We start from the raw sequence: 27,907 nt of genomic DNA on the forward strand, positions 1-27,907 counted from the left end.
AGATGTATGCATATATGACATTTGGTCTAATTTGGTTTTTAGATTATTCATTACCAGAACTTTGATTTAGAGGCACGCTGTTCCAAAGCAATACACTATTGACGTAGTTGGATGCCCGCTACAATGTTTGAGCCACACCACTAGAGGGTTTATCTGGAAAAAGTGGAACAAACCAAAACTTGCAATTGTCATTCATAACGTAATTTCCATATCTTCAGTGAATGAGTGCTTTCCGACGGGCCCCTTCAATGAGAAATTCTCCACAATCATGCCAAGGATTGTAAAGGAAAAAAAGGTATTTTAGTCAATGGTCTCTGCAAGCAGATGTGGATCAATCTCAAATCATCATCATTCATGTTTTTTCTGGTAAGTGATAACAGATGGATGCCAAATCACGACAATCTTGGGTTGGCAAACCCCAAGCTGTAGGCACCCGACGTTGAGGCAGGATCAGGTGCAATCACTTTGCACAAATGCAATGTCCTGCTGCACCTGATCACCCCCCGTTTTCTGTTGTCCGTCTTGCATTTCTGCAATGTGATTGCACCTGATCTCAACACACCCACATCCCCCACCCATTTTTCAAGCTCCTACAAGTGATCCAGAAGTGTCCATCTCCACCACCTTATTCAATGAAATTGGTAATCTGAATATAGGCGATAGGATGGTCTAACTTGCACTTAATAAATATCATTAGTACTCCCTTCAAGCATATGTGAAGCATAGAAATGTGATAGTTGTGATCTTAGTATTTCTAGAAAAAAAATTTGATGTCAGGCAACAAACCTAGATCACACTTAGAATCCGATGTTGAAATCAATCATCTTAAACAACATTGAAGTACCAATGAATCATGACCATTTCAGCCTCTAGGTGCAATCTACTTTTAAAACAGCAAAGTTTATGACATTTACAGTACACAACAAACATAGAGAGGCAAAATTTTCTCAACATTCAGCATCTATACTCAACATTCCAGAAGAAAATTAGTTAAAGACATTCCGCTGATGGAAAAACAAAAGCAATGCAATCCAAAGAGAGAGCCTCATCCAAAGTACGTTGGAATCCGAAAGCCAATTAACAAAAATTTTAACACTTCATCCATCTCTACTCGACAGTCCAAAGCGGAATAACCTCTGAAGACCTTGCGGAGATGAAAAGTTTTGCGATTTGAAAGCACTCAGGCTTGATGAGAATGCACCAATAATTGCAGCAAATTCAAGTTCCTAAAGCTCAGCCTTGCTAGATTTCGAAGATCTTGAACCTATTCTTTTCCCTCTCCAACATTTCCGGATCTTCTGTGATGCCTTTCTTACGTCTTGACACTGCCATCCTTGCATCATTGATTCCCTTGGCAACCTTTTGCTTCCAATCCATCTTCCATGATTCTTTATCTTTCCACACTTTCCTCTGCAAAACCCAAGAAAATTACAAGTAGGCTGTTAGTATTCATTCTAAATGGGATTACAAGTTGTAAATAAGTAACAAAAGATCATACAATTTAAAAGGGAAAATTTTGTATTTTTTCATGGTCTTCAATAAGCCCTTTAACTATAAATTATGACACCTGTCACATTGGTATTCAGGAACCTGGGAAGGGAAAAGGCCAGGGAGCAGATTGGCCCCAGCCCAAAGCTTGACTCCAGAGAATTTTTTTTTGCAGAGATTTCATTGTTGGATAGCTTTTAGTTAATTAATTAAGACCACAAAGTGAACAATAGTCACAGTCGATATCAAGTCATGGTGCTATATGAAATAATTCCAACACAATGTATGATTGTAAAAGCAGAGGAAAGCTAGGCAGTTAAGGGTATTTGGTTAAAGGAAAAAGTTCACCAAGTTTGAAGGAAGTTCATCGTCATCATCTTCATCCCTTTTATCTTCCCCAAAATTCTGCATATTTAACAAATCCTCTTTTGAGTACATAATCATGCTTGGCACTCCTGGCACGCCCTGGCAGAACAAATTGCAATTCAGACAAAAGCAATATCTCAATAGGATAAACAGTAGATTTCAGGTAATACTTACATCCATAGACCTTAAAATCCTTTCCATTTCAGCCTCTTTAAATGATTTAGGAACAAAAGGCTCACCTGGAATCCTATCCTGAAGAAAAGAGAATGAATAATAATTAATACCATACCTAGTGCTAAAACTCTAAAAGTGGATTACATGTTCAACTTATAAACTAGACAAAATAACAACTCTTGTTTCTTTAACGATTTTCTTGTTTGAACATTAAATTGATAATCTAAGGCTATGATTTAGAATATTTGGTAATGATGCCATATGACCTGGAAAATAATCCTTGCCAACCCCTCAATTCTTAATTACTTCCAACTCCTTTCAGATACTTCCTGTTCTAGTGATGAAGAGTGTTGACAAATCAAACGGTTCACACATACATATACCTTAAATAGGATATCATATATGAAATGATATAAATTTTATAAATCATAAAGCAAATGGAACATAAATTTGTCTAGATACTTGCGTTGTTCTTTCTATATCTTTGTTTCCCCATTCACTTTCTGAACTTTATGGTTTATGGGCAGTATGGCAGATCCAGCAGTGATATATTCATTTTTTTCCTCTTACTACACCTACAAAATATGTGCGGAATAATACACCTTGATTAATAAAATATCATACATCAACATCCAGAAAACTAACTTCAGTAGAATATGGTTCCATTTGTTAGTAATAAGTCTGGCTCATATCCCGAAGTCCAAGGTCAGAAAGAACTGGTTCCAACAGCAAGTCCTATTAAGAGGAAATCAGCAAGGTTTGTGGATTATAACAGAACTTGCACAAAAAGCATCTAGTAAAATTCTTCTGTAATAACAAAATTAGAAATACAAAACTACATTTAGTTTAAAGTCTTAAATACATCATTTACCGCTGGAACAGGAGGTGGCTTGATAGAACATGCTTTACTGAGGTCTTTACAAATATAATTTATCAACTGATCCAACTGAGGCTTGCTTTTAAACAAAAATTCAGCAATATCAGTATCATGATACCCCATAGCCTGCAAAAGGACATTGTCATATACGTATTTTTGAATGAAAAGCAACAGAAAACCATCAATTCCACTAGTTTTAAAACCTACATGAAAAAATAAAAATCAGACATAAAACTAGGAGAGTCCTTGTATGTTACAGCAACACCTAAACTCTTCCTGCCAAGGTTGATGCTTGTATAAACCATATCTGTACTATGATGCATATCCAACCATGCATTTTTTTTCTGTTTTTCTTTTTTTTATCTCATATATAATATGCAACTGTGAGTTGTACAGAGTTGGGAACTGGATTGCACAAGATCTAGTTAGTATTCATAGGATTCAGGTTTTGGGTGGCTTCAGGTAAGATACTGCATGACATTCATGTACTTCTCATGAAGGCATACACATTATGATCCATATCCTTGAAAAACAAATTTTTTTTGGCTCCCACCCACCTGGATTTCATCCTGTTTCTGGCATCATAATGGGATGGTACCATAGTGACAAATATTGGTCTTGGCTATATATCGGCAAGCCAAATCTCGCAATAGTAAAGGTTGCATTGATAAATCTTGGGAAAATCTTGGCACCAAAAAAAAATATAAAAAGAGCAAAACTAAATAAGAAAAGAATATGTCTAGATAATAAAGTTATTATAGAAATGTAAACAAAAGTTACAAAAATTTTGAAATATAAAAGAAAGAAGAAAAAACATATTTAAAATGTAGAAAATAAAAGTGACTGAAAATATCATGATATTACCGTGATAATATTGTGATAATATCACAATATATGAAGTTTTAAAATCTCATGATATTTTACATTTAGTATCATTTACCCATTTAAAAGATAGATATAGGCAATATTTTCAAAAGGGTTAATATTTGGGGATACTGAAGACACAGAATTATTGAGTATAAAATATAAATCACCTTCTGTTCATATTTTTTAGATTTTTTTTGTAAATCGGACCATATGGATGTGACCTACAAGGTTGCTTAGTTAAAAATGAATTTTAAATCATGTGACTGCTATGTCACAGGGACACGCCACTTAAAGGGTGAATCACGTGTCAATACACTGTGACACGGACTTGGATGCGGGACATTTCACGATTCGCGTAGGACATGGTCAACACCGTATCCAACACAGTCAAAACAAATCTGACCATACTGTCTTAAAAAAAATTCTTTTGATTTGAATTTGGGTGTTTAAATTTAAATTTTCAACACAAAACCTTTTAGTTAGAAAAAATCCATATGACAAACTTTTAGTATTTGTGACATTCATGCTACACTCATTTTTGCATATATATATGGATTAAGATTTGCTACAGTAGTTTGTAGGTGCAAACGACCAAGAAAATGAGACAGAACCCCCTTGTTTGTATATTTTTTCTCAGACCTAACACCATAGATGTGATCTACAGGTTTTGTTTAGTGGAAATCGGCTTTTGGATCGCCAGAATCCGACCTGTATACAGGTTTTCCCAGAAATCCAAAAATCAACGGCTATGAAGGCATTGATTCTTCCCGACTGATAAAAACATGTTTTTTTGTCAAAAAAAATTTATCCAAGAGTTGGTTCCTACTAAATTGAGCATGCTAGATTATGTCAAAACAACTCACACCATGAGATTCAAACTAGATTGTAGGTACAATCGACTGTACCAAATATAAACTGATGCAGCGAGGGAATCGACACAGTCACGTTAGGGGCTGACATTGGATGTTAATCTTCCAAGGCACGATCAGTCGTGCAGCAACAGATAACTCAATGGAAACGTTGAACAAGGGATCGGATCAATCGATCCGATCAACAGTTTATTATGAAACTGATAAGGTCTATCATGAATGAAGACAGTAAATAGCAAAATGAAAACTTGCGGCTGGAATGAAAGAAAAAAAAAACAAAATAAAGAAAGAAGACTTTAGCTGAACGAGACAGAGGAAAGAAAGCTCAGAAATCCAATATTCTCCCCCGCACGCAACCTTAGATTAGGGTATTTAAAGTGTGCAACTGGATCCGGGTCTCGGGTCCGACCCTGGACCCGAGATGACTCCTCCTTGCTGCTGGATCTGGGACGCACGGGCCTGTGCTCGTCTGGAGTAGGTACGCAGGGGTACATCAGCCCTGCGTCTTGGTACCATGATCTGGGTCAGATCCACTACTTGGGTCCGATCCTCGGTCCCATCGTGCAGGTTCGGTCCCTGCCTGAGTCAGGCTGTATGGATCAAGGTCGATCCTGCTCTACATCATTCTCCCCTGGTTGGGAAGAAGTCGGCTCTGACAACTTGTTGTCTCCACAGTAAACATATAGATCAGACACATTGAAGATAGGCGAAATGTGTCAATCTTCAGGCATTTCAAGGAGGTAGGCATTTGGACCCAATCGCTGGAGGATCTTGAAAGGGACATATTTCCTAGGACTCAATTTACCATAAGTACCCACTGGGAAACGCTCTGGACGCAGGTAAACCCATACTAACTGACCAACTTGAAACTGGACATCTCGACGACCCTGATCCACGAAAGCTTTGTAAGCTTCATAACTCTCAACAAGTTTGGCTTGGACCTGTCTATGTATATCACACATGTACTCAACGGCATCAAACGCGTCCGAGGCTGGGTCTGGAAGACTAGACACAGGTGCAAGATCTACTACATGGGTTGGTGACCGCCCATAAACCACTTGAAAAGGAGACTTGCCCGTGGACCGGTTGATGAAACTATTGTAGGCGAACTCGGCTTGCGGCAAGACTAGATCCCAAGTTTTTACATTTTCACCAACTAGACTTCTTAGTAGGTTCCCTAAGGTACGGTTCACAACTTCGGTTTGGCCATCGGTTTGTGGGTGGTATGCATTGCCAAACTGGAGTTTGGTTTTCAATAAGGCCCACAATGATTTCCAAAAATGGCTCATGAAGCGAGTGTCACGATCTGAAGTGATCGTGTGAGGCAATCCATGAAAGCGGACCACGTCCTTAAAGTAATATGAAGCTACTAACGAGGCATCAGTGGTTCGCTTACACGGGACAAAAATAGCCATTTTGAAAAACCGGTCAACCACCACTAAGATGGAATCAAAACGATGCGAGGTTCTTGGAAGACCCACAATAAAATCCATGGAAACATGTTCCCAAGGTCGCTCAGGGATGGGCAATGGAGTATACAAACCACTATTCTGACGTCGACCCTTGGACACTTGACACACTCGACAACTTTGAACAAACTTGACAACATCTTTGCGCATTTTGGGCCAAAAGTATCGTTCATCTAACAGTGTGAACGTCTTATCATGTCCAAAATGCTCAGCTAGTCCCCCTTCATGTAATTTGGAAATCAATTGTAGCCTAAGAGAGAATGCTGACACACATAACTTATTAGCTCGAAAGAGGTAACCGTTATGTATAACGAACCATAGGTCTATCGTGCTAGAAGATGAGAGGCACCCTTCCCAGACCTGCTGAAAATCAAGGTCTGTCGGGTACAATTCCTTGCATTGCTCAAACCCAATGACCTGTACGGACATGGTCATCAAAAGACTATTCTTCCTGCTAAGTGCGTCAGCTACTTTGTTCAGAGTACCAGATTGATGGCGAATCATAAAAGTGTACTCTTGCAAGAAATGGACTCACTTGGCATGTCTAGCACTCAACTTCTTTTGGCTATTTAAATACTTTAATGCTTCATGATCCGTGTACAAGACGAACTCCTTATAAATGAGATAATGCCTCCAATAACGAAGGGCTTGCACAACGACATAGAACTCGACATCATAAGTGGAGTACTGGCACCTCGCCTGAGTCAGCTTTTCACTAAAGAAAATAATGGACTTGCGGTTCTGACTCAAGACGACACAGATTCCCACTTTAGAGGCGTCACACTCAACCTCAAAGACTGCGCTAAAGTCAGGAAGGGTTAGGACGGGGGCACTAGTCATTTTCCCTTTGATGAGCGTAAAAGCTTTGCTCGCGGCTGAAGTCCAATGGAAACTAGTACCCTTTAGGCATTCCGTGATAGGGACCATGAGGGTGCTAAAGTTCTTCACAAAACGACGATAGAAAGTGGTTAGTCCGTGAAAACTACGGATCTCTCCTATAGTCTTTGGGGTAGGCCATTCTACAATCGCACAGACTTTGGCGGGATCCGCCTTTACTCCATCAGACGACACAGTAAAACCCAAAAAATACCATACTTGACGTCATAAACTCACACTTCTTGGCATTGACATACAGCTTCTTCCACCTTAAAATCTCTAGGACTTGACACAAATGACTCAAATGATCAGACAAAGAAGAACTATAGATCAAAATGTCATCGAAATATACAACGACAAACTTCCCTATACAAGGACGCAACACTTGGGTCATCATGTTCATGAAAGTACTCGGGGCATTCGATAACCTGAATGGCATGACTAACCACTCATACAATCCATCACGTGCCTTGAATGTCGTCTTCCACTCATCTCCCTCGGATATGGATTTGGTGGTACCCACTCTTTAAATCAATTTTGAAAAAAATAGAGGCACCGGCCAACATATCAAACATGTTATCCAACCGAGAAATGGGAAAAAGGTACTTGACAGTGATGCGATTGATCGCTCTACTGTCGACACACATGCGCATGGACCCATCTTTCTTAGGAATGAGAAGAGCGGGCACTGCGCAAGGGCTCACACTCTCACGAATAAAACCCTTTTGCAGTAACTCTTGAACCTGTCTCAACAACTCGACATGCTCAGATGGGTTCATGCAATACGCGGGGAGGTTAGGTAGACTCGACCCCGAGACAAAATCGATGGCATGCTGCACCACCCTCATTGAAGGTAGACCATCAGGAAGGTCGTCCGGCATAATGTTGCGAAACTCCTCGACAAGGGGCACGATGTCCGCGGGAACGGGCAACGACGTACTCATAGACGGTTTAGCCACCAAGGCATAACAATAATCGTCCTCCCTACATTGGCTTAAGAAAGTCCGGTATGATAAGCCCGCGAGCCGGGAAACTCACTCAGGCTTATCCACAATGGGAAAACCGGTCTCCTTGATAGGGAGGAGGATTATTTTATGCCCCTTAAAAATAAATGAGTATGTGTTCCTACGGCCATCGTGGATAGTCTTGCGATCAAACTGCCAGGAACGTCCCAAAAGGATATGACACGCATTCATAGGGGCTACATCACACCACACCTCATCGTGGTAATGCTCCCCCATAGAGAACCGAACTAGACAACGCTGGGTAATGGGAACCTCGTTTCCTCTTTTGAACCACGCCATCTTATATGGTTGGGACAAATTTTTCGTTTTCAGATTCAGGGTGGACACAACACTCTCGGAAACCATGTTCTCACAAGCCCCAGTGTCAATGATAACATCGCACGCATGCCCCTCAGCGGGTTCTAAAAATATTGTTCCGCAACCATTTTGCAGGGGTAGACTCTCGGGGCGCGGTCAAAACATGACGGATAGACAACAAATTTTCGACATTACCGTCGAACTCCACGACTTCCCTCTCATTCTCTCCCTCAACCGACGACTCACCCTCACTCTCACTATCGGATGCTGACTCAACAATACCCTCGATGAAATTGGTGTTCTTGCTCACGGTGGGGCATTTGGACGCTACGTGTCCTAACTCTTGACACCTAAAACAACGGATGGTAGACTCACTAGGCTTGGCCTTGGATCTGGTATGGTATGCTGGTCCAGACTGGTCAGGCTTGCTAGGGTCTACTCTTTGGGTGGACTTGGAGTCTTCCTTCCTAGGGGAGCTCGCTCCCCTGGTTGGGAAACTCGACTTGGGTCGACTGGACTGGTCACTCCGAGAGACTCTATATTTCTGCCTCCTTTTCAATTTTTTCTCCACATTCATGGCATAACTGATGGCTTGATCCAATGACTCGACTGTGACACAACTGAAATCATCAGAAATAGCAGGACGGAGACCAGAAATATACCTCGTGACCTGCTCATGGGCGGTCTCCTTGATCTGCACTCACAGGGATAGACGATGGAACCTAGCAGTGTATTCCGTCACGGTACGGGTGCCTTGACACAGGGTCAGGTGCTCCTTGTAGGCTCTCTCGGCATGGTCTGAAGGCACAAACTTGGACTACATCAACCTCTGCATCTTCTCATGTCTGCACATGCTCTTGCCCCTGTCGTTCCCTCGACCTTTGCAGCTCAACCCACCATGTCTGCACTAGGCCCCTCAATCAAGTGGACGCTAGAGAGACACGGCGGTGCTCAGCCACAGTGTGGTAGTCGAAGAAAAACTGCACAGCGTAGGCCCAGTCGAAGAACTGCTCGGCGTCGAATCGTCTTGCGAACTCTAGAAGGTCCAGCTTCACCCCGTAGGTGGAGGGGTGCTTTGGCGCTCTTTGTTGACGAGGTTCTACCATTCCTGCAGGGTGCTCGTTCTAAAAGGCTTCATCGTCCATCATGGCAGCGTCATTTTCGTCACGGTACTGCTCGACTGGAGGCTGGTGTTGGCGAACTCCCATGACGTGTGGTCGGCGCTCAGGCTGCAACAGTCCTTGCTGAATCTGCCTCAGTCTTGCCCGCCCGTGGGTGGGAGCCATCTGCGGCCGACGTTGAGGCACCGGTATAACAGGAGGTACTACTAAAGGTGGAAGGGCTAGTCGGTTCACGGGTTCTAGGTTGGTGGGAATGGGATAATATGGGTTCGGGTTATGGGTTGGGTAAGGGTAGAGGTAATGTTGAAAGATTTCCAATGCTCAAATCCTTCCACGCGTGAAAGCTGAGAAACAGAGAGAGAGAGAGAGAGAGAGAGAGAGAGAGAGAGAGACTGCAGAGAAAATCGATACCCTCCAATTGTGTGTGGGTCGGCTGCTATTCTTATCCCTTTATAATAATAAACTAATACAAAGATTAGGGTACTAAAGTACCCTTATTACAAGAGAATAAATTACACAGTGCCATTAATGAAATGGCAATGATCACGGGTCTGGATCTCCTGACCCGTGATCCGTAACAAAGAATACACTTCTTTTCACCCTCCCTCAAGTTGTGCATGATCTTGAACCATGAAAAACTTGCCTTTTAACATCCAAAATCTGTCTTTTGTCAATCCTTTTGTAAATATATCTGCCATTTGATCTGTAGTTCGTACAAATTCAGGCTCAATCTCTTTCTCTTCTACTTTTTGTCTCACAAAATGCTGATCTATTTCAATATGTTTGGCACGACTGTGATGGATTGGATTAAAAGACATACTAATGGCACTCTGGTTGTCACACAAAAAAAGTGATCGAGAGATCGATTCTCCTACTTCTGTCAGTAAGTGTCTAATCCAAGTAGCTTCAGCAGTGGCGGCTGCCATTGACCTGTATTCAGCCTCTGTACTGGATCTGGCAACAACCTTTTGTTTCTTACTACTCCAAGAAACCAAATTCATCCCAACAAACACACAATAGTCGGATACTGATCTGCGTTCATCTGGATCTCCCGCCCAGTCCGCATCAGAATAAACAGTGATCTCATGTGCATTTTGCCCATTGGTCTTTCTCTTATATAAGAGGCCATCCCCAACCGTTCCCTTCAGGTATCGAAGTATCCGTTTAACAGCTTCCATATGTCCTTCACATGGTGCATGCATAAACTGAGATACTTGATTCACAGAGTAAACTATATCAGGGCGAGTAAAAGTGAGGTATTGTAACATACCCACTATGCTACGGTACTGTGTGGGATTATCCAATGGATCCCCATCTTGAGAGCTAAGCCTTTGATGAAGAACGCTAGGGGTTCCCAAGGGCTTGCAGTCTTTCATACCTGCTTTATTGAGAACATCAATGGTATATTTATGTTGAGTGAGAGTCATCTCTTCAGGGGTACTGTCGACTTCAACTCCAAGAAAGTATCGTAGTTTGTCAAGGTCCTTCATTTTGAACCTCTGATTCAAGAGATGTTTGACTTCTTCAATGTGCTCATTGGAATTACCAGTGATGATAATATCATCTACATAGATCAACAACAGAGTAATTGTGTCTTGGTTCTTAAATATAAATAAGGAGTGGTCAAGAAGAGATTTCTTAAAACCATATTTTTGTATTTCAAGCGAAAAACTATCGAACCAAGATCGAGATGCCTGCTTCAATCCATATATTGCCCTTTTTAGCCTGCATACATATTTTGTAGGATTGCCTTCTGCGTAACCAGTGGGTTGTTCCATGTATACTTCTTCTCTCAAATTTCCATGAAGAAAGGCATTCTTCACATCAAGTTGGCTAATAGTCCATTGATGTTCAATAGCTAAAGAAAGTATGACTCTGATTGTCCCCATTTTCACCACTGGACTAAAGGTTTCATCATAGTCCTGTCCTTGCTCCTGTGTAAAACCTTTGGCTACAAGTCTCGCCTTATATCGCTCTATAGTCCCATCTGGTTTATACTTTATTTTGTACACCCATTTCGAACCAACAACATTTCTGTCAGGTGGTCTTGGTACAACATCCCACGTACCACATTCATGTAGAGCTTCCAGTTCCTCATTCATTGCTTCAATCTATCTTCTGGAATTTGATGCTTGGGAGAACGTTGTGGGTTCATCTTCTTTACTCAAGGCTGTTAGAAAGAGTTGAAAATCTAATGAGAAATTTTCATAACTGACCCATCTTTCAATTGGATGGCGAGAACGAGTGGATCTTCTAGCATCAACGATGTTGGATGTAGGGGATGTGTCCATTTCTGGATTAACTATGGTGGGTGGCTCCCTTTCTCGTCGAGTGTAAACAAGACCTTTATACCTTTCTGGATTCAAAGTTGGGTTTGTATTTTCATGGGCAATCATTTCATCAGTAGACACAGATTCCTTATCCTTTTGATTACAATTTGAGGGGCAGACATCACTAGCTCCGGAGAAAAGTTCATAATTCAGCCAAGGATAATAAGCCTCGATTTTAGAATTTGATTCTGAAGAACTAGTACATCGACAATCAAAATTCAATTCATCGAAGATGACATTTCTTGATATTCTGATGCACTTGCTCACCGGATCATAGCACCTGTACCCTTTATAGTCATCAGCATAACCCACAAACCTGCACTTCAGGGCCTTGTCCTGAAACTTATGTCTCATTGAACTATCAACATGAACATAGCATAAACAACCAAACACACGCAAATCATGGTAGTTGGGATGTGTACCAAAAATGGACAAGGAGACTTGTTTTCCAAAATAGTCATGGGCAATCGATTTATCACATGAACTGCAGAATGAAAGGCCTTTGTCCATAAAGTAATCAGAAGATTACTATCATGCATCATGCTCATCGCACTCTCAACAATATGGCGATGTTTCCTTTCAGCAATCCCATTCTGCTGAGGTGTGTGTGGGCAAGACACCCTTCTCCTTATCCCGTTACTTTGAAGAAAGTTAGTAAAGTCAATGGAAGAAAATTCACCTCCTCCGTCACATTGGAAACTAAGGATGTTTTCAGAAAATTGGTTTTTGACAAATGAATGAAAGTTTCGGAACAACTTGAAAGTCTCATATTTGTGTTTCATGAAAAATATCCAAGAATAACGAGAATAACTGTCAACAAATATAAGATAATATCTAGTTCCAGATATAGAAGCAACTGGGGCAGGGCCCCAAACATCAGAACAGATAATTTCAAAAGGTCTTGAAGCTCTTTTATTTATAGAATGAAAGGGTAAGACATGACTCTTACATAAGAGACAACTAAAACATTTGTTGTCATTGACATTTATTCCTAAACTTGACTTGGGAATGAGGTTATTTGAAACAAGCTTTTCAATGAAATGACTACTGCAATGACCTAGACGACCATGCCAAAGATTTGGCTTATTGATTTCAGCGACACTAAAAACACAGGTAGAATTCTCAGAAGGCAACGATGAGCGGAGCTTCAAGTTTGGGTCTGCAGGACGAATATGTGCTAAAGGATCTTCTTGAAAAACATACATATTGCCTTGCTGTTTTCCTCTAGCGAACGTCTCCTTCGTGCAGAGATCCTTGACAAGAACAGAAGAGGGAGTAAATTCAACTGCGGCTTTGTTATCATCAACAAGTTTAGAAACTAAAATAATGTTTTTCTTGATGTTAGGAGCATAAAAAACTTTTGAAAGGTTGATAGAAGATTCGGACAAGGGTATAATGGAGTTTCCAATATGAGAGATAGAGTGGTGTGATCCATCCCCAGTAACTATACTACTTCTACCAATGTAAAAAACAAGTTTCAGGAGCTTACCGGTATCACCAGTAACATGAGTCGCTGCGCCAGAGTCCACGTACCAAGTACCTTGCTCATTTTGTTTCAGATTCAATTCTGCTAAAGCTGACAACAATAACTCCTTTACTTCTCTGTTGGTCCTTGTACTGTCTGTGCCTCTTTTTGCTTCAGTTTGTGTCGATTTTCCTTTATTTTGGGGATTGAACCAACAATTAGCTTTGATATGCCCCTTTTATTACATAGAAAGTAGGTAGGAATTGGCCTCTGTCTTTGTGGATTGGTATATGTGTTGGGTGTAGGCAATAATCCACGACCTCCTTGACCACTTCTCCCTTGTCCTCCTTTTCCCTTGATATCATAACTTTCTCGTCCTCGTGCATAAGTAACCCCTGTAGCAATAACTTCTTGTGCCCCAGTATGCATAGATGATTCTTCAGAAAACCCCTTTAGGTTCATCTCATATTGTAATAATTTTGCACGCAGATCTTCAAAGTTGGGCAGCTCAGGTAAGCATAACAAGGAAGTAACAATCATATGATAGTCGGGTCCCAATCCACTGAGAGTTTGCTGTACCAAATCTTTATCAGTTACTGCACATCCAACAACTGCTAGTTGATCTGTGATAACCTTCATTTTGTTCAAGTATTCCATGATGGTCATGGAATCCTTTCTTAACATTTGAAATTCTCTTTTAAGAAACATAATCCTGGCCTGAGAAACCTGTGAGTATGTCTGAACAAGTTTGTTCCAAAGTTGCATGGCAGTGCAGTCATCTAGAATTGCTACGAGTACCTCTTGAGACAGTGTAGATGTAATATAAGCAACCAGCGCTTGGTCTCTTTTCATCCAAGCTACAAATTCAGGATTTCTAACATATACCGTAGTAGATTCGCCTTTGCTGTCCCTTTCTTCTCGTGATATGAATTCGGAAGAAACCGGAACAGATCCATCCAGATGTCCGGAGAGATCCTGACTCCTAATGAAAGGTATGATTTGCCTCTTCCAAGTCAAGAAGTTACAATTGTTTAATTTTTCAGACACGAGTTGACTGAGGAAGCTTGAAGAAAGGACCGACTGAGTAGGAAGTGAATCCATGTTTCATAGTATTAAGAGTGTGTCCAGCACAACCTGTCTACAGTTTCTATAACTCTTTTTTTTTTTGCAGAAACTAATTCAGGTCAATGGCTGATTTAAAACAGATATTGAATATCTATCAGATTTCTGATTTTCAGAAGAGAATGAATGCTGGATATGAAAACCATAAAAAAATGTGAATAGGAATTCACACTCGGTATTGACGCAGTGCTTTCAAGCTAAAAGAGATAAAATGGTAGAAATGAGGGTAACGTCAAATCTGCCTGGTCAGATCTGATCAGGGACGTAGCTGGATCAAAAAAGACCCCGATTACGTGATTAGATTACGCTCTGATCGAAAACAATAAACAATGTATATTGACGACAGATTGAAGAATGAGAGAAGGGATTTAATGAAGGGGTTGAGATCGAAAATCTGAACTGGGTTAACTCAGATAAATTAGAGAAGAAAGTTTGATCAGATCTGATTAACGTCAGATCTGATCGAGATCAAGAGACAAAGAAGAGGTAAGATGAGGCAGATCTGATTAACCTCAGATCTGATTACCGTCAGATCTGATTAACGTCAGATCTGATCGAGAAGAAAAATGAGGAATAAAAATTCAGACGAGGTTGAGGAAACAGACAGAAGAAAAAGAAAGGAATTTTCTTGACTTAGAAGAGAAAATCGAGAAGAGACAGGTCTTTCAGATGTACCTTTGAGATCGATTCCAGGTCCAGTTGTAGCGTAGCTCTGATACCATGAAAGATTTTCAATGCTCAAATCCTTCCACGCGTGAAAGCTGAGAAACAGAGAGAGAGAGAGAGAGACTGCAGAGAAAACCGATACCCTCCAATTGTGTGTGGGTCAGCTGCTATTCTTATCCCTTTATAATAATAAACTAATACAAAGATTAGGGTACTAAAGTACCCTTATTACAAGAGAATAAATTACACAGTGCCATTAATGAAATGGCAATGATCACGGGTCTGGATCTCCTGACCCGTGATCCGTAACAAGGAATACACTTCTTTTCAAGTGTGTCGGGCAGGGAACCGGGTTCTAGATCGGGGACGGGTTAACGGATTGGGTCGGGTATGGGTATTGGGTTTGGTTGGTGTAATACTGAGATAATTCACCCGATTGGATCTGGATCGGGTCAAGTCCTAAATTATTCGTCAGACCCAGAATGGGGTAGGTAGGATCAGAGATCGAGTTGTGGTGCAAAAAGGCCTGGTTAGAACTCGATCCCTGATCCATAACAGGATGGGTCTGGTTTTGACCCAACTCAAATTCAAACTGGAGCTCCATCTGGGTTCGATATAGGTTTGGGTCGGTATTGGATCTATTTTGGGGCTCAAGACTAGGGGGTTGGGTCTGATTCGGGGTGAACCGCAAACCAAACCCAACTGGGTAGGTCGGGTATGGGGGTTCAAGACTCGGACCCGCTCCTTGGGACCTAAAGGATGGTCCTCGAGATCCGGGTCAAGGTCCCGCTGTCACAAACTCCGGTCTGGACCCTCTTGGGTTCGGACCCATCCACAGGGATCCCCCTGCTCCCACTCGCTGGTGTGCTGCCACAGGACCTCCACGCGCGGGCTCAGGAGGGAAGGGGAGTTCCTTCCCGGGTCGGGCTGACGAACCCGGGCTGGTAGCAGGGCCCAGCGTGACGCTAGAGTCCTGCAGACCAGGCCCGGCCTGCAACACGGCCACCGTGGCTCGAGACCAGGGTTGTAGCGCACCCGAGACGTGTGTGTGTGTGTGTGGGGGGGGGGGGGGGGGGGGGGGTCCTGCTGTGATCCCCTGGTTCGATTGGAAGGTACCGGCAGAGTGATTCACAGCCGCTACCGATTCTTGATGGAGAGAGGGTACCGGATGCGAAATGGTGGCACGGACAGAATGAGGGTGCGTCGGCTGGATTGATTCCGTGAGTATTGCATTCACACGATCGGTTGCGTCGTCATCCAGCTCCGGTCCCGTTCTTTGCATTGACGTCGCGCGTTGCTCCACCGGCAACTCGAGGGCGACAATCCAGCCTTCGATCCCGTCCATACGTTTTGACATGCCGACTACGTCTTTGCTTACGCGTAGCAATTTTCTTTGATCTTGGTCATCATGTCTATCATCCGCATCATCGGATCCTCGTTGCCGGTTTCCTCCCACTCTTTCCTGCTCGTAGGATCGTTCCTCGCTTTTTGCGTCATGTCATTGACCAAGGAGGAGGGCTGGTGCTCTAATACCACTTTGATGCAGCGAGGGAATCGACAAAGTCATGTTAGGGGCTGATGTTGAATGCTAATCTTCCAAGGCACGATCAGTCGTGCAGCAACAGATAACTCAATGGAAACGTTGAACAAGGGATCGGATCAATCGATCCGATCAACAATTTATTATGAAACTGATAAGGTCTATCATGAATGAAGACAGTAAATAGCAAAATGAAAACTTGTGGCTGGAATGAAAGAAAATAAAATAAAATAAAGAAAGAAGATTGTAGCTGAACGAGACAGAGGAAAGAAAGCTCAGAAATCCAATATTCTCCCCCGTATGCAACCCTAGAATAGGGTATTTAAAGTGTGCAACTAGATTCGAGTCTCAGTTCCGGCCCTAGAACCGAGATGACTCCTCTTTGCTGTTGGATCTGGGATGCACAGGCCTGTGCTCGTCTGGAGTAGGTACGCAGGGGTACATCAGCCCTGCGTCTTGGTACCGTGATCTGGGTCGGATCCACTACTTGGGTCCGATCCTAGGTCCCATCGTGCAGGTTCGGTCCCCTGCCTGGGTCAGGCTGTATGGATCTCGGTCGATCCTGCTCTGCATCATGGTCAACACCGCATCCAACACAGTCAAAACAAATCTGACCATATCTGTCTTAAAAAAAATTCATTTGATTTGAATTTGGGTGTTTAAATTTAAATTTTCAACACAAAACCTTTTAGTTAGAAAAAATCCATATGATATATATATATATATATATGGATTAAGATTTGCTACAGTCGTTTGTAGGTGCAAACGACCTAGAAAATGGGACAGAACCCCCTTGTTTGTATATTTTTTCTCAGACCTAACACCATAGATGTGATCTACAGGTTTTGTTTAATGGAAACCGGCTTTTGGATCGCCAGAATCCGACCTGTATGCAGGTTTTCCCAGAAATCCAAAAATCAACGGCTATGAAGGCATTGATTCTTCCCGACTCATAAAAACATGTTTTTTTGTCAAAAAAAATTATCCAAGAGTTGGTTCCTACTAAATTGAGCATGCTAGATTGTGTCAAAACAACTCACACCATGAGATTCAAACTAGATTACAGGTAATTATATAAATATATATAATGTATGTATGGCCATGTCCCAGAATCCTAACTTTTGAAAATTGCCGTATTGTACCAAGTGTGTCCACATCGTGTCCTGTACCCACATCCGCATCCATGTAACATAGCATGTAAGCAGGTTTTTTAAGATCAATGGCCCATGATGCACATGCACTAAATTTTCTCGACTCAAAAAAATCATATTTTTAGAATGAAACAACATGATCCAAGGTTTGATCCTTAGCAAGAAAACTATTTTTAACACATCTATGTGGTGAGATTGAGTTGATAAAGCTTATGATTTCCAGCTTAATAGTTCTATGCCTTCAATAGCACCAAATATTAACCATTTTCAAAATATAACTGATATCCGTGACCATGGATGGAACTTGGTGAGGGCCCACACCTGACTCCAACCTTGCATTCATTTGGAACCTGCTGGCTAAGGGGATCATGTGTTTAATAAAATGCACAACTTGAAAGTTTAACATATCTCTACACAGACACATGTACAAATTTTAGGGCATGTTTGAATCACGGGATGCACCTGAGCAGGGACTGAACAGTCCCTACCCGGTAGGGGTGAAAACGGGTCGGATTCAGGCCGGATCCTACTAGATCCTAATCCGAAATACCAACAATAGATTTCCCAGCACAAAATGGGCTTAGGCTTGGGCTGCTGAAAGCCCAGGCTGGTCAACTTCCTGTCAACAGGGCAGTCAAGCCTGCCCGTGGGGGGTGTGCTACCACCCATGCACTTGGGGAGAGTAAGTTGCAGGATATACTTTCAGGACCTTGGCCCAGCACTGTCCTTCCACTTGATGGGCCAGGTTTGACTGGGCTGCAGCCCATTGCCCATCCTTGATATAAGCCATGAAGTATAAATAGGGATGGCAGTGGATGGGGGAAAACGGGGCCCCGCCTCGCCCCGTTTGGACCAGGGATGGAAGTGGGGATGGAGGCGGGCATGGAGGACATGAAACGGGGATGGAGGCGGGCATGGAGGACATGAAATGGTGATGAAGGAGGGGATGGACTTAGGATTTTCCCTGCCCAGCCCCGTCCCCGCCTTGCCCCGTCCCCGCCCAGCCCCGTCCCCGCCTTGCCCCGTCCCTGCCCTGCCCCGTCCCCAATCCTTCTTTAGGGATGGCAGTGGACCGAGGGGAAACAGGGCCCCGCCCCGCCTCCCCTGATTGGACCGGGGATGGAGGACATGAAACAGGGATGGAGGTTAAAATCAAGACCCGTGCGGGGATGGAGATGGGGATGAAGGGCAGGATTTTGAGACGGGGTGGGGGTGGAGACCTTGTCCCCCGCCCCAGTTCACTGCCATCCCAAAGTATAAAAGACAACCTCTTATAAAGTACGATGTGAAGACAAAAGGCCCACACAAGTGTTATTGCATTTACTTTGTAGAAAATAACCATGAGACAAAAGTTACTGGGAAGGTTTGAGAAACTAAGCTGATAAAGCCATTTAATTGAATTGATTTCAGAACCACATGAGACACCACTTGCTTAAAAAAGGAAAAGACCACAGGGATGAAAACCTACCTCCTGGCAAGCTCGCTCAATAGTTTTACATTCTGAGTTAACATGTCCTTCAGATTCTTGTTCAACAAGCTGTAAAACAAGAAAACTATCATGGAATGCTTGTTCCAACTAAGTTTACAAAAGTCAGTTTCATGAGATTTACAAACTACAAAAGCAAAAGCAGGAAAAACTAGACTACATGAAAAGCAAAAGACTTTTCTACAGCCACAGTTAATGTGCTGATGAGCCATAGGCATCTCCGCACTCTCACAGCTTCGGTGCACAAATAGAAACATAGAACCACCAAAAAGTAATGAATATTATCACTTAAAACAAACTAATCAAGCATAAACTGCAGCACCATTTGAAATAGTCCCCCTCCCCAACACTTCAGTGCAGCCCTGGTGTGTGATTTAGTATCCTTATTCTCTTCATTAATAACAGAAACTGTAGGAGATCATGTTCAAACAAATACTTTTACACGTACATGCCCACCTGTTACTGTTCCACCTGAAAATATAAAAAATATGCACATGAAAATGCGGAGTACACGTCTACTGAGATGTCTACCATTAATTACATACATTTTTGGAAAAGAGAGTATATATCTGATGGTATATATGTGCACATGAAGCACAAATACTAATGGCCTTGATTTGATGCCGTCTAAATAGATTAGGGACACATCTGCCCTAGACTACTAGGCAACCATATATGACTAATCTAAACCACAAAGTGTGCTTATTTCCAGTTTAATGACTTTACTACAAACATAATACCATCATCTGATAATGACTGATGACCTACAGATATGCATGTCAGAATTTGGAGTTTCACGAATGGCTGACAATGGACATTCCAACAAAAAATAATTCCCATTTAGATGTGTAATCTGATCATCTGATGCAAGTGAATTGCATCTCAAGTCATTTATTTGAACTGCAAGAGACATAGGTTGCTACAAAGTATAGTAACATCAGTATCATCAAAATTTATGTCAATAATTAGTATTTCTATTGAACCATATATAGATTTATTCTGTGACCCAGTTAACAATACCATTCTTCTTGACCCAGTTAACAATCCCGTTCTCTCTACCTTTTTCTTTTTGATAACCAAGTTAGGGGACAAGCCCCAGTTGGGTTCGAAGACTGCAATTACACTAGCCACTCTACACTTCAACCAATGCTACAATTTGTTGGCAATCCCGCAAGAACAAAGGCACATGAAGTGAATTTAGTTCTCGCTCATTTTCTAATAAGTGCACATTTTCCCCGACGAACAGCATAAACTTCCAATATATGGCACATACTCGGATGAAATTAAGCATATTGTCATCGAACGACATGCACAAAAGTGAAAAATCGAAGACTTTCTGAACTCAAACCACAAATAAATCAAAACAGAAACGCAATTCTCTGGTAGAAATCATAAAATCCCGTCAATTTATAACGGAATAAATCTTCGTTACCAAAACGTAACAAAAGAAAAAAAATGAAAAATTCTAAACTACAAACAACTCAAGACAGAAACACAATTCTAAGTATAAATCATCAATTTCCGCCAGGAACACAAAAATAAAGTACCTCCAATGCGTCTCCATTAACGACGATGTCGATCCGAAGCATCCAGTCTCCCTCATGCCTCTTCAAATTACATGCGTTCTCCGCGATTTCTATAATCTGATACTCCGAGATCTAAACCCAGAAATTCCGAAAAATAAGAAGAAAAACAAAGTTTAATCGATTCGTCCAAGAAAGAGATATCCTCAATAACGAACAAGATCGCAAGAAATTCGAGAAAATTTTACCTTTTTGGGAGAGATTTCGGAAGATTTTCGCTCCACCTGAGAGAAGAATTGCCTCGCTATGGTTTCGCAGACCTGGCATCGGATGAAGGGGACGTCCTCCCTTCTGGCGACGGCGATCTACTGCTTCTTCGACGCCGAGGAAGATACGAAGAGGGAGAGGACGAGCAGCACCAAAAACCCTAGCCCCCATGACTCTCTCTCTCTCTCTCTCTCTCTCTCTCTCTCTCTCTCTCTCTCTCTCTCTCTCTGTAAACCCTAGAATTGATCCTCTCTTCTTCGTCAAGCACTCGGCGAGCTTTTTTTGTGCCTCTCGGCAATTCCTCGCCGGATATTGGCGTTAGTTCGGATCTCAGTGGAACCAAATCTGGATCCGATCTCGAAGGGAGACAGTGTACGGCCATGATTATGGATATGGGTTCGAAGTTGGATTTCTTGGACTCGGGTTGAGACAACTGATGGCCGTATCGGAATTTCCGTTTCGCTGTCAGATACTTGTATGCGAACGAATTGGACTGATCGGATTTGGATACTTTGGACGTTTCACCGGCTTTGGGCCTATGTGAAACTGGATTGTGTTGTCCAACCGTTTGGGAGGGACTTGCCTAACCTGGCTAAATGGATCGGGACACTTAGATATTTGACGCACGCCTATATCGTTGATTTTGGTTGAGTGTTTGATTACCTTGAATGTTCCATCGGAGCTTGGGTTTTGGGCAGTACTAAATACTAATATCAGAGGTTCAACCAATTGTTTTGGATTTTGGATCTCGTAGGAAGATTGAAATTTGGACTTTGATGAACTTGGTTACATTAGTTTCTAAACGGCATAGAAACGTTGAGGGTATGAAGTTGGTTCCATTTCTTGTGAACCCTCACAAAAATTATGGGCCTGTTTATGTCTATCAATGTAACTTTGCATCTATCTGACATTCTAGTCACCACTTTTTGGGTGACTTTGATTACCTCAGATCTCTGAGGAGAACGAGGCTTCGTCGAGGCACGGGATCCAACCTCCATGCAAACGGAGGATCTTAAAACCTCGTCGTGTTAGGCCAAAATCTCCCACAGTAGATATCTCTCCGTCTTAAAAGCCTCGGATCTTAGATATGAGGTAGGTAATCAAACACACCCTTGTTTTTCTTCTCTCAAAGGGAGAACCCAACAACAAGGGCCTGCTTTCATTCATAACTAGCTTATCTGCATGCTCTTCAAAACACGGTCCAAGCCTCTGTGACAAATATTGGATATATTTTGAAACTATTGCAATTTTAATGATATTTCCTAAATGCCAATACATTTAAGAAAACACACACACACACATTAAAAAATATGGCTTATGTTGAAATTATTGTGTTTCATCCCAATGTTAGGGCGATTTCAATATTTTACATTTTAATTTGCAAACTATAATACTATATTATTTATTTATTTACTGATATTTTTCCAAGAACTTCCAGAAAAATAATTTAATGCAAGATTTTCGTGAGAATTACATATTTTGACACGGGTCCAAAGTAAAGTTGGACGTGAAATGCCACCATCGGAGCTAGTGTTACGGAAAGTACTTTTCTTCAATCGTCACTCTCACTTTCAATCATCTTAACAACAAATTGTAACTCAGAACAAGTGATGCATAAATTCATGAAATACAAAATGCAGGCATCTGGTCTATCAAAACCTCATCCAGCAACAAGCTAAACAATGCAATCTACCACAAGAAAACATGGACTCTCAGCAACTCACGAAATCCAGCTGAGATGGAGAAAATTGATCGTCTGTTTCATTACACTAAATAGGTCCTTGATGACCCAAACACAAAATCCAGCATCTCTATGCAGTCTTTGGGAATTTATATTTTATAAACTTTCATCATCGGTTCTCCCAGTGCTCATATCATCAACTCCAGATATTCACAGGGGAGGGGGGGACAAGCGTTTCTGTAGTTTTCAATTCTGTTTCTCACAGAGCTGCTGCATTTCTTAATCTTTTCTAGTGATGACAAATCATTGAGGAAAAATTGCTTTTGTCGCTTCATTCCTCCACTTCCTTTGCATCTTCATCGGAAGATGGATTCTCTACCTCACTACCATCTTCAGAATCATCATCCATGTGAACAGGAGAATCATCCTTCACAGGGCTATCATCAACACCATGCTTCTGAAATTTCACTTTGGTTTTCCCACCGGCCATCAGATCTTTTCTTTTTCTACCTGTGTTTTTGGTGAAGTTCGTTTCGCGAGCAGCAGTCATGAATTGAATGGAAGCAGTCTGCATATCCTGATCTCCAGATTTTTCTTCTTTCTCAACATTGATATAGAAAAGATCAGCATCATGCTCTGGTTCCCGTTCATGAATCTGATGCACAGGGCCTGACTGTGGCTCCTCAATCGCCGTGTTAATACCAAGTTTTGACATGTTATCCACAAATTCTCTCAAACCTTTATCTCCCAGATTGAAAACCCATTCTAACCACATCACAAATTGCCATCAAGGTCAAACCTTAAACAAAAGAAGAAACAAAACAAATACAGAAGCATGTGGACTCACTGAGGAGCGCTTGAGGGGTTGATATATCCGAGGCAGTTGATTTATCGATGCCAGCTACATTACTGATACAGAAAATCAACTCTTTGGGGAGATTCGATCTGGAGAATGCATTTGTATAAGAAATAGCACTGGCATGGTCCCCCTGAGACCTGTGATCAATCATCAATGTTAGGGTGTAACCCAAGTAATTTCTGAATGCATTGTACCATTCAAAATGAACCGAGCTAGAAATTTCCAAACGCTTCAACCTTAGATAGGTACTCAAAATTAGCAAAGGGTCCAAAAATCTATCACGTCAAACACACACAGTAGCGGAGAACATACGCAAAAGTTGGTAAATTTTGAGTTTCACATCCATGAATCAAGAACGCCGTGACTAAAATGAAGCAAGTTCTTGTGAGCCACTAATGGATATGTCTTATATAACTGCCAATGTATTTTGCTCACCTGGCCAACTGTATCGCTTTATGGGTTACAACTATTTTTGTCAGCAAAAGACTTCTCAAGTAACCAACAGATTCATCATCCACTGCTCCTGACTTGAGGAAGGAAAATTCAGGTAATATTACAGCATCATAAAGAATTTGTCGTAATAATTTTTCTGCTTCCAGCTCCTGTAGTAAGATGTTACCCACCATAAGAATTAAAAATTTAGATAGTGATACAACTTGGTACATACTCAAACACAACCCCAACTTTAGTAAACAAGCAAGAACTCCTTGCATATCATTCCTGTGTGACTATGACTATGATAAAAAATGAGAGGTTGCAAGCATAAGAGCAATCAGATTTGAGAACTCACCATTAAAGAGCTGACAGGCAAGGTTGGCAACAGTAGTTGCCTCAAAAGAGTCCCTAGTTGAAACAATAGAAAAAAAATAGTCAATATGCACATTCTCATAGTGGGTAACAATCAAAATATGTGGCATCAAATATATAGTGTGAGATACTTTAAAACATTTTTTGCGCTGAAAAAAAAGAGATAGATAAAGGAAAATTGGTAGTCAAAATCCCTTATGGTGTACAATCCATCAGTATTATCCATGTCAGACCCATTGAAGTCTTGATTCAATGATAAGTATTGCAAATAGTGGCCAAGGCTGCAGTTGGCTTAGGTAGAAACCTGTATTTGATTCCCCTGATCCAGTAAAAGAAGGAATCTCCCTGTGCAGCTAAGCAACTTAAAACCAGCATCAGTGTAAGAAGGAAAGAAAACTGAAACAAAAACTAATTTATTTAAAGAAAAGATCCGGAAACTGTATATTGCCTTTAGAATCACATTGATTCAACTGAAAAATACCAAAATCATGAAAAAATTACAAAAGACTGGGAAATATAATGACTCCCTAAATTAAGTATAAAAGATGAAGCGATAATACCATTAAGCATTTCATTACCATCATCACGCCTCGCTGCACCTAGATGGGGTTGGCTTTAAGAGTCCTATTTCTCCATTCTTTCTTATTTAAAGCCAAAATGTGAGATAATATACTTTTTTGTTTTCTATTACAAGCATTTTAATAAGGCTGAAACTAAACAAAGATATATTTTGACTAATTTTTGAGTAACAAAAATATTAATCTTGGCATACAAAATCTGCCAAGAAACAACAAAAAACTTTGGGTGCAAAGCACATGCTTAACATCACATCCATTAAAGAGAAAAACAAAAAACTAGACGTCACAAGGCATTGTTCCTCTTGATTAAGATAATGTCAATTAAAAAATGCAGAATAAGGTGGATTAAAAAGTAGTATATCTCACGTGCTCATTCATGATACTGCATCTAATCCTCAAATATCAACACTATATAAATGTATGAACAGAAACCATATTTAAAAAATCAGCTTAACTAGGTAATCAACTACAGACACGGCAAAACTATGTATAGAAACGACACCATCAGATACATATTGGATACAGAAAGTAACAGGTATATGAGAAAACATGACAGCAGATTTGAAATGTATTCATGCTTGTATAAATTGCTGGACAGCATTTTTTTTTAATAAGGTATTGTCATTCACAAGCAAATTTCAGACAAGAACACTGCATCTTCTAAAGCAAATAGTACAGAAATCTGCATATAACCACGAACAAAGACTTATCTAACAAGTCACGCACAAGAGAGCACCAAAACTCAATTTTTTTATATTTTTCATAACAGAATACCCAACCTAAGGGTTGCCGAGTAGCGACAGTGTCAGTAGAATGTTTTGTAAATCTGCCCTCTTGAATACATATTTTTCATTGGTTCAATCATTTATGTTCGCAAACAACTTAACCAACTATAAACCACCAAACTTGCATCATTTTATAACAAATGAATTGTAATAGAATTCCCACAAACAAGAAACCAGTTTAGCATCCTACGTCTATCCATACCTGTTTAATTGACAAGTAGAATGCAAAACCCAAAATAACACACCAAGCAAAAAAACAGCAAAAATTTCAAGAAATTAAAACAAAGAGAACAAGCCATTACCAAAAAAGTTCAAGTTCGGAAACCCCATAATGCAACCGACCACCCAAGCTGTGAGTTCCTTCCGCAATACATCCTTCTGAATCCCATTCTTCTCGTGAATTTGCTCGATGATCTTCAAGCACATTCTGAGCAAGAACACCTCGCTGATAACAACCCCCGCCAAAACTCCCCATCCACAGTCTTTCTCGCAAATCTCATATCGAATTTCATCGCCAGCAAGCGGAAAGAATGCTCTGATATGATCTTTCCTATCAGAACCTTCACCACTTCTCAGCAAGCGACACTTGCTCCAAACACTAATCAAATCCGCCAGAGAGCAAGAAACGATGGAATTATCCCACATATCCGCACAGCATAAACTTAAATACTTGGAAATTCCATCCATCAAATGCTCGATTTTCCTCGCTGTTTTCTTCTCGCTCTTGCTAGAAACCTTCCCCGATCCCTTCACAAGAAACCCGACCGCGATCTCGAAGACTTCGGAAGCCAACGGAGCCAACGCCGCAGCGCTCTTCGCACCAGAAGAAGACGCCGAGCACGAAGAGAGGGTCTGAAAGAGCCTATGAGCGAAAGAGATCCGATCCTGAACCCTAATTTCCGGGGAATCGAGTTCATGAAGGTGCGACAGAGCGAAACACCAGACGACTTCGAGAGGAGGATCGATCCTCGCCTGCAACAACCGAGTGAAAACCGATCTAAAGCCCGAAAGATCGCATCTTCCGTTGTTGAATCCCTCTATAAGCCTCTCGATCGAAACCTTCGATAATTTCTCGTGGTTCTTGCTCGTCAGGACATCGAGATCGTTTGGCGCTCCATCTCTCTCCTGTAGAACGACAAAATCCTTCATTTTCACGAATTCCACAGGGATTCGAACTAGGATTCGCGGATAATTTAGGGTTTTGATGGAGGAAATTTTAGGGTTTCTTCTTCTTCTTCTTCACCTCCTCCGGCAGCTATAAACCTCCATAAAACCCTAGTGTTTTTGGAGCAAAAGCAAAAATCAAAGGTTGTGACAGATATGAGTTTGAAAAATAAGTCACCACAACAGAAGTCGACATGTGTAAGGCCTATATTGTTTTTACTAAATCCTCCTCCAGCTTTTTATTTTATTTTATATTGTACCCTTTTTGTTGTGCAAGACGGGTGTGGACGGGCCGGACCTCCGCCAGAAATGAATGGGTCCGGATCTCAATCCGAGCTGGTTCTGGCCCTGAACCCGTGCCTGACCAGATCCTTCAAAGGGAAAACCATACCCAGATTTTTTTTTTGATGACGAAGGAACCCTCACCCAGAACCGGGTCACTAGCCGGCCCGCCTCCCTGCAAAGTAAAACTCTAGCTTGGGGACACGACCACCCAAGCCTTACGTGCCAACAGCAACCCCATGTGACAGAGGGGTTCGATCCTGGGCCTTCAGCTTGACACAAGACCCGGCTAACCATACCCAGATTTGATAAGGATTGGGTAAATCAAACCTTGTCAAGATCCAATAAAATAATATCTTATGTTTTTTGCATTGAAATTTTGTGGATCCTAATCGAAACTTGGGTTGAACCTGGGTTTAGTATGACATTTTATAAACCATAACCGAGTCTGTATGCTAACTGGATCTCAAATGTCTGACCTGGATAGTTAGTCGGACCTCTTCTTTTGTTACCAAACCTTGATCCTAATGGATGCAGTACAGATTCGGATCATCATACCCAACCCGTTGACAACCTAGTGACAACTGACAACAAGGTCACACACATCACTGAGAAGTGAGGAGGGTGCAAGTGGATTGGGTAACTTGACTTTTGGATATGAATCTTAAAATGCATAATCGGATCGTATTCAGGTTCATGCAGATTAAACTCCACAATTTTATATCGTCTCTATATTTCTATCCAGATTAAATTTGAATAGCATGTAGTAAAA

General features: G+C 41.4%; 2 protein-coding genes across 5 annotated transcripts; both read right to left on the minus strand.

Moving 5' to 3' along the window:
- Window positions 1–884: 884 nt before the first annotated feature.
- Window positions 885–21,165, minus strand: LOC149814934 (uncharacterized). 4 transcript variants are annotated; one of them, XM_089988733.1, is made up of 8 exons: window positions 20,961–21,165; window positions 20,737–20,847; window positions 19,646–19,660; window positions 19,172–19,240; window positions 2,900–2,984; window positions 2,029–2,106; window positions 1,837–1,953; window positions 885–1,410 (listed from the first exon to the last, which is right to left on the minus strand). In XM_089988733.1, the coding sequence occupies exons 2-8, from the start codon at window positions 20,790–20,792 to the stop codon at window positions 1,243–1,245; spliced, it is 588 nt and encodes a 195-aa protein (XP_089844859.1). In that variant the 5' UTR covers window positions 20,793–20,847; window positions 20,961–21,165; the 3' UTR covers window positions 885–1,242. The 4 variants fall into 4 exon arrangements, with proteins under 4 accessions (XP_089844859.1, XP_089844860.1, XP_089844858.1 ...); XM_089988734.1 differs by lacking the exon at window positions 19,646–19,660; XM_089988732.1 differs by lacking the exon at window positions 19,646–19,660 and having other exon boundaries at window positions 2,900–3,031.
- A 1,357-nt stretch (window positions 21,166–22,522) lies between these two features.
- On the minus strand, window positions 22,523–26,879 carry LOC149814935 (SNF2 domain protein). The gene is made up of 5 exons (XM_089989052.1): window positions 25,992–26,879; window positions 24,310–24,362; window positions 23,955–24,121; window positions 23,508–23,656; window positions 22,523–23,425 (listed from the first exon to the last, which is right to left on the minus strand). Exons 1-5 carry the CDS (start codon window positions 26,836–26,838, stop codon window positions 22,992–22,994), a joined length of 1,650 nt encoding a protein of 549 aa, XP_089845178.1. The 5' UTR covers window positions 26,839–26,879; the 3' UTR covers window positions 22,523–22,991.
- Window positions 26,880–27,907: the final 1,028 nt, after the last annotated feature.

This window comes from Nuphar pumila, chromosome 15 (genome assembly GCF_984573655.1).
Source record: "Nuphar pumila chromosome 15, dmNupPumi1.hap1.1, whole genome shotgun sequence".
Classification (NCBI taxonomy): Eukaryota; Viridiplantae; Streptophyta; class Magnoliopsida; order Nymphaeales; family Nymphaeaceae; genus Nuphar; species Nuphar pumila.

Coding starts and splice junctions, on each gene's coding strand:
- LOC149814934 (XM_089988732.1), bottom strand. CDS start 20,778: ATGCTTCGGATCGACATCGTCGTTAATGGAGACGCATTGGAG. Junction 2,107..2,899: donor AGCCACCTCCTGTTCCAGCG/GTAAATGATGTA, acceptor TCTTTTCTTCAG/GATAGGATTCCAGGTGAGCC. Junction 1,954..2,028: donor GGATTTTAAGGTCTATGGAT/GTAAGTATTACC, acceptor TTGTTCTGCCAG/GGCGTGCCAGGAGTGCCAAG.
- LOC149814935 (XM_089989052.1), bottom strand. CDS start 26,838: ATGAAGGATTTTGTCGTTCTACAGGAGAGAGATGGAGCGCCAAACGAT. Junction 24,363..25,991: donor TCCGAACTTGAACTTTTTTG/GTAATGGCTTGT, acceptor TGTTTCAACTAG/GGACTCTTTTGAGGCAACTA. Junction 24,122..24,309: donor TGCCTGTCAGCTCTTTAATG/GTGAGTTCTCAA, acceptor ATCTTACTACAG/GAGCTGGAAGCAGAAAAATT.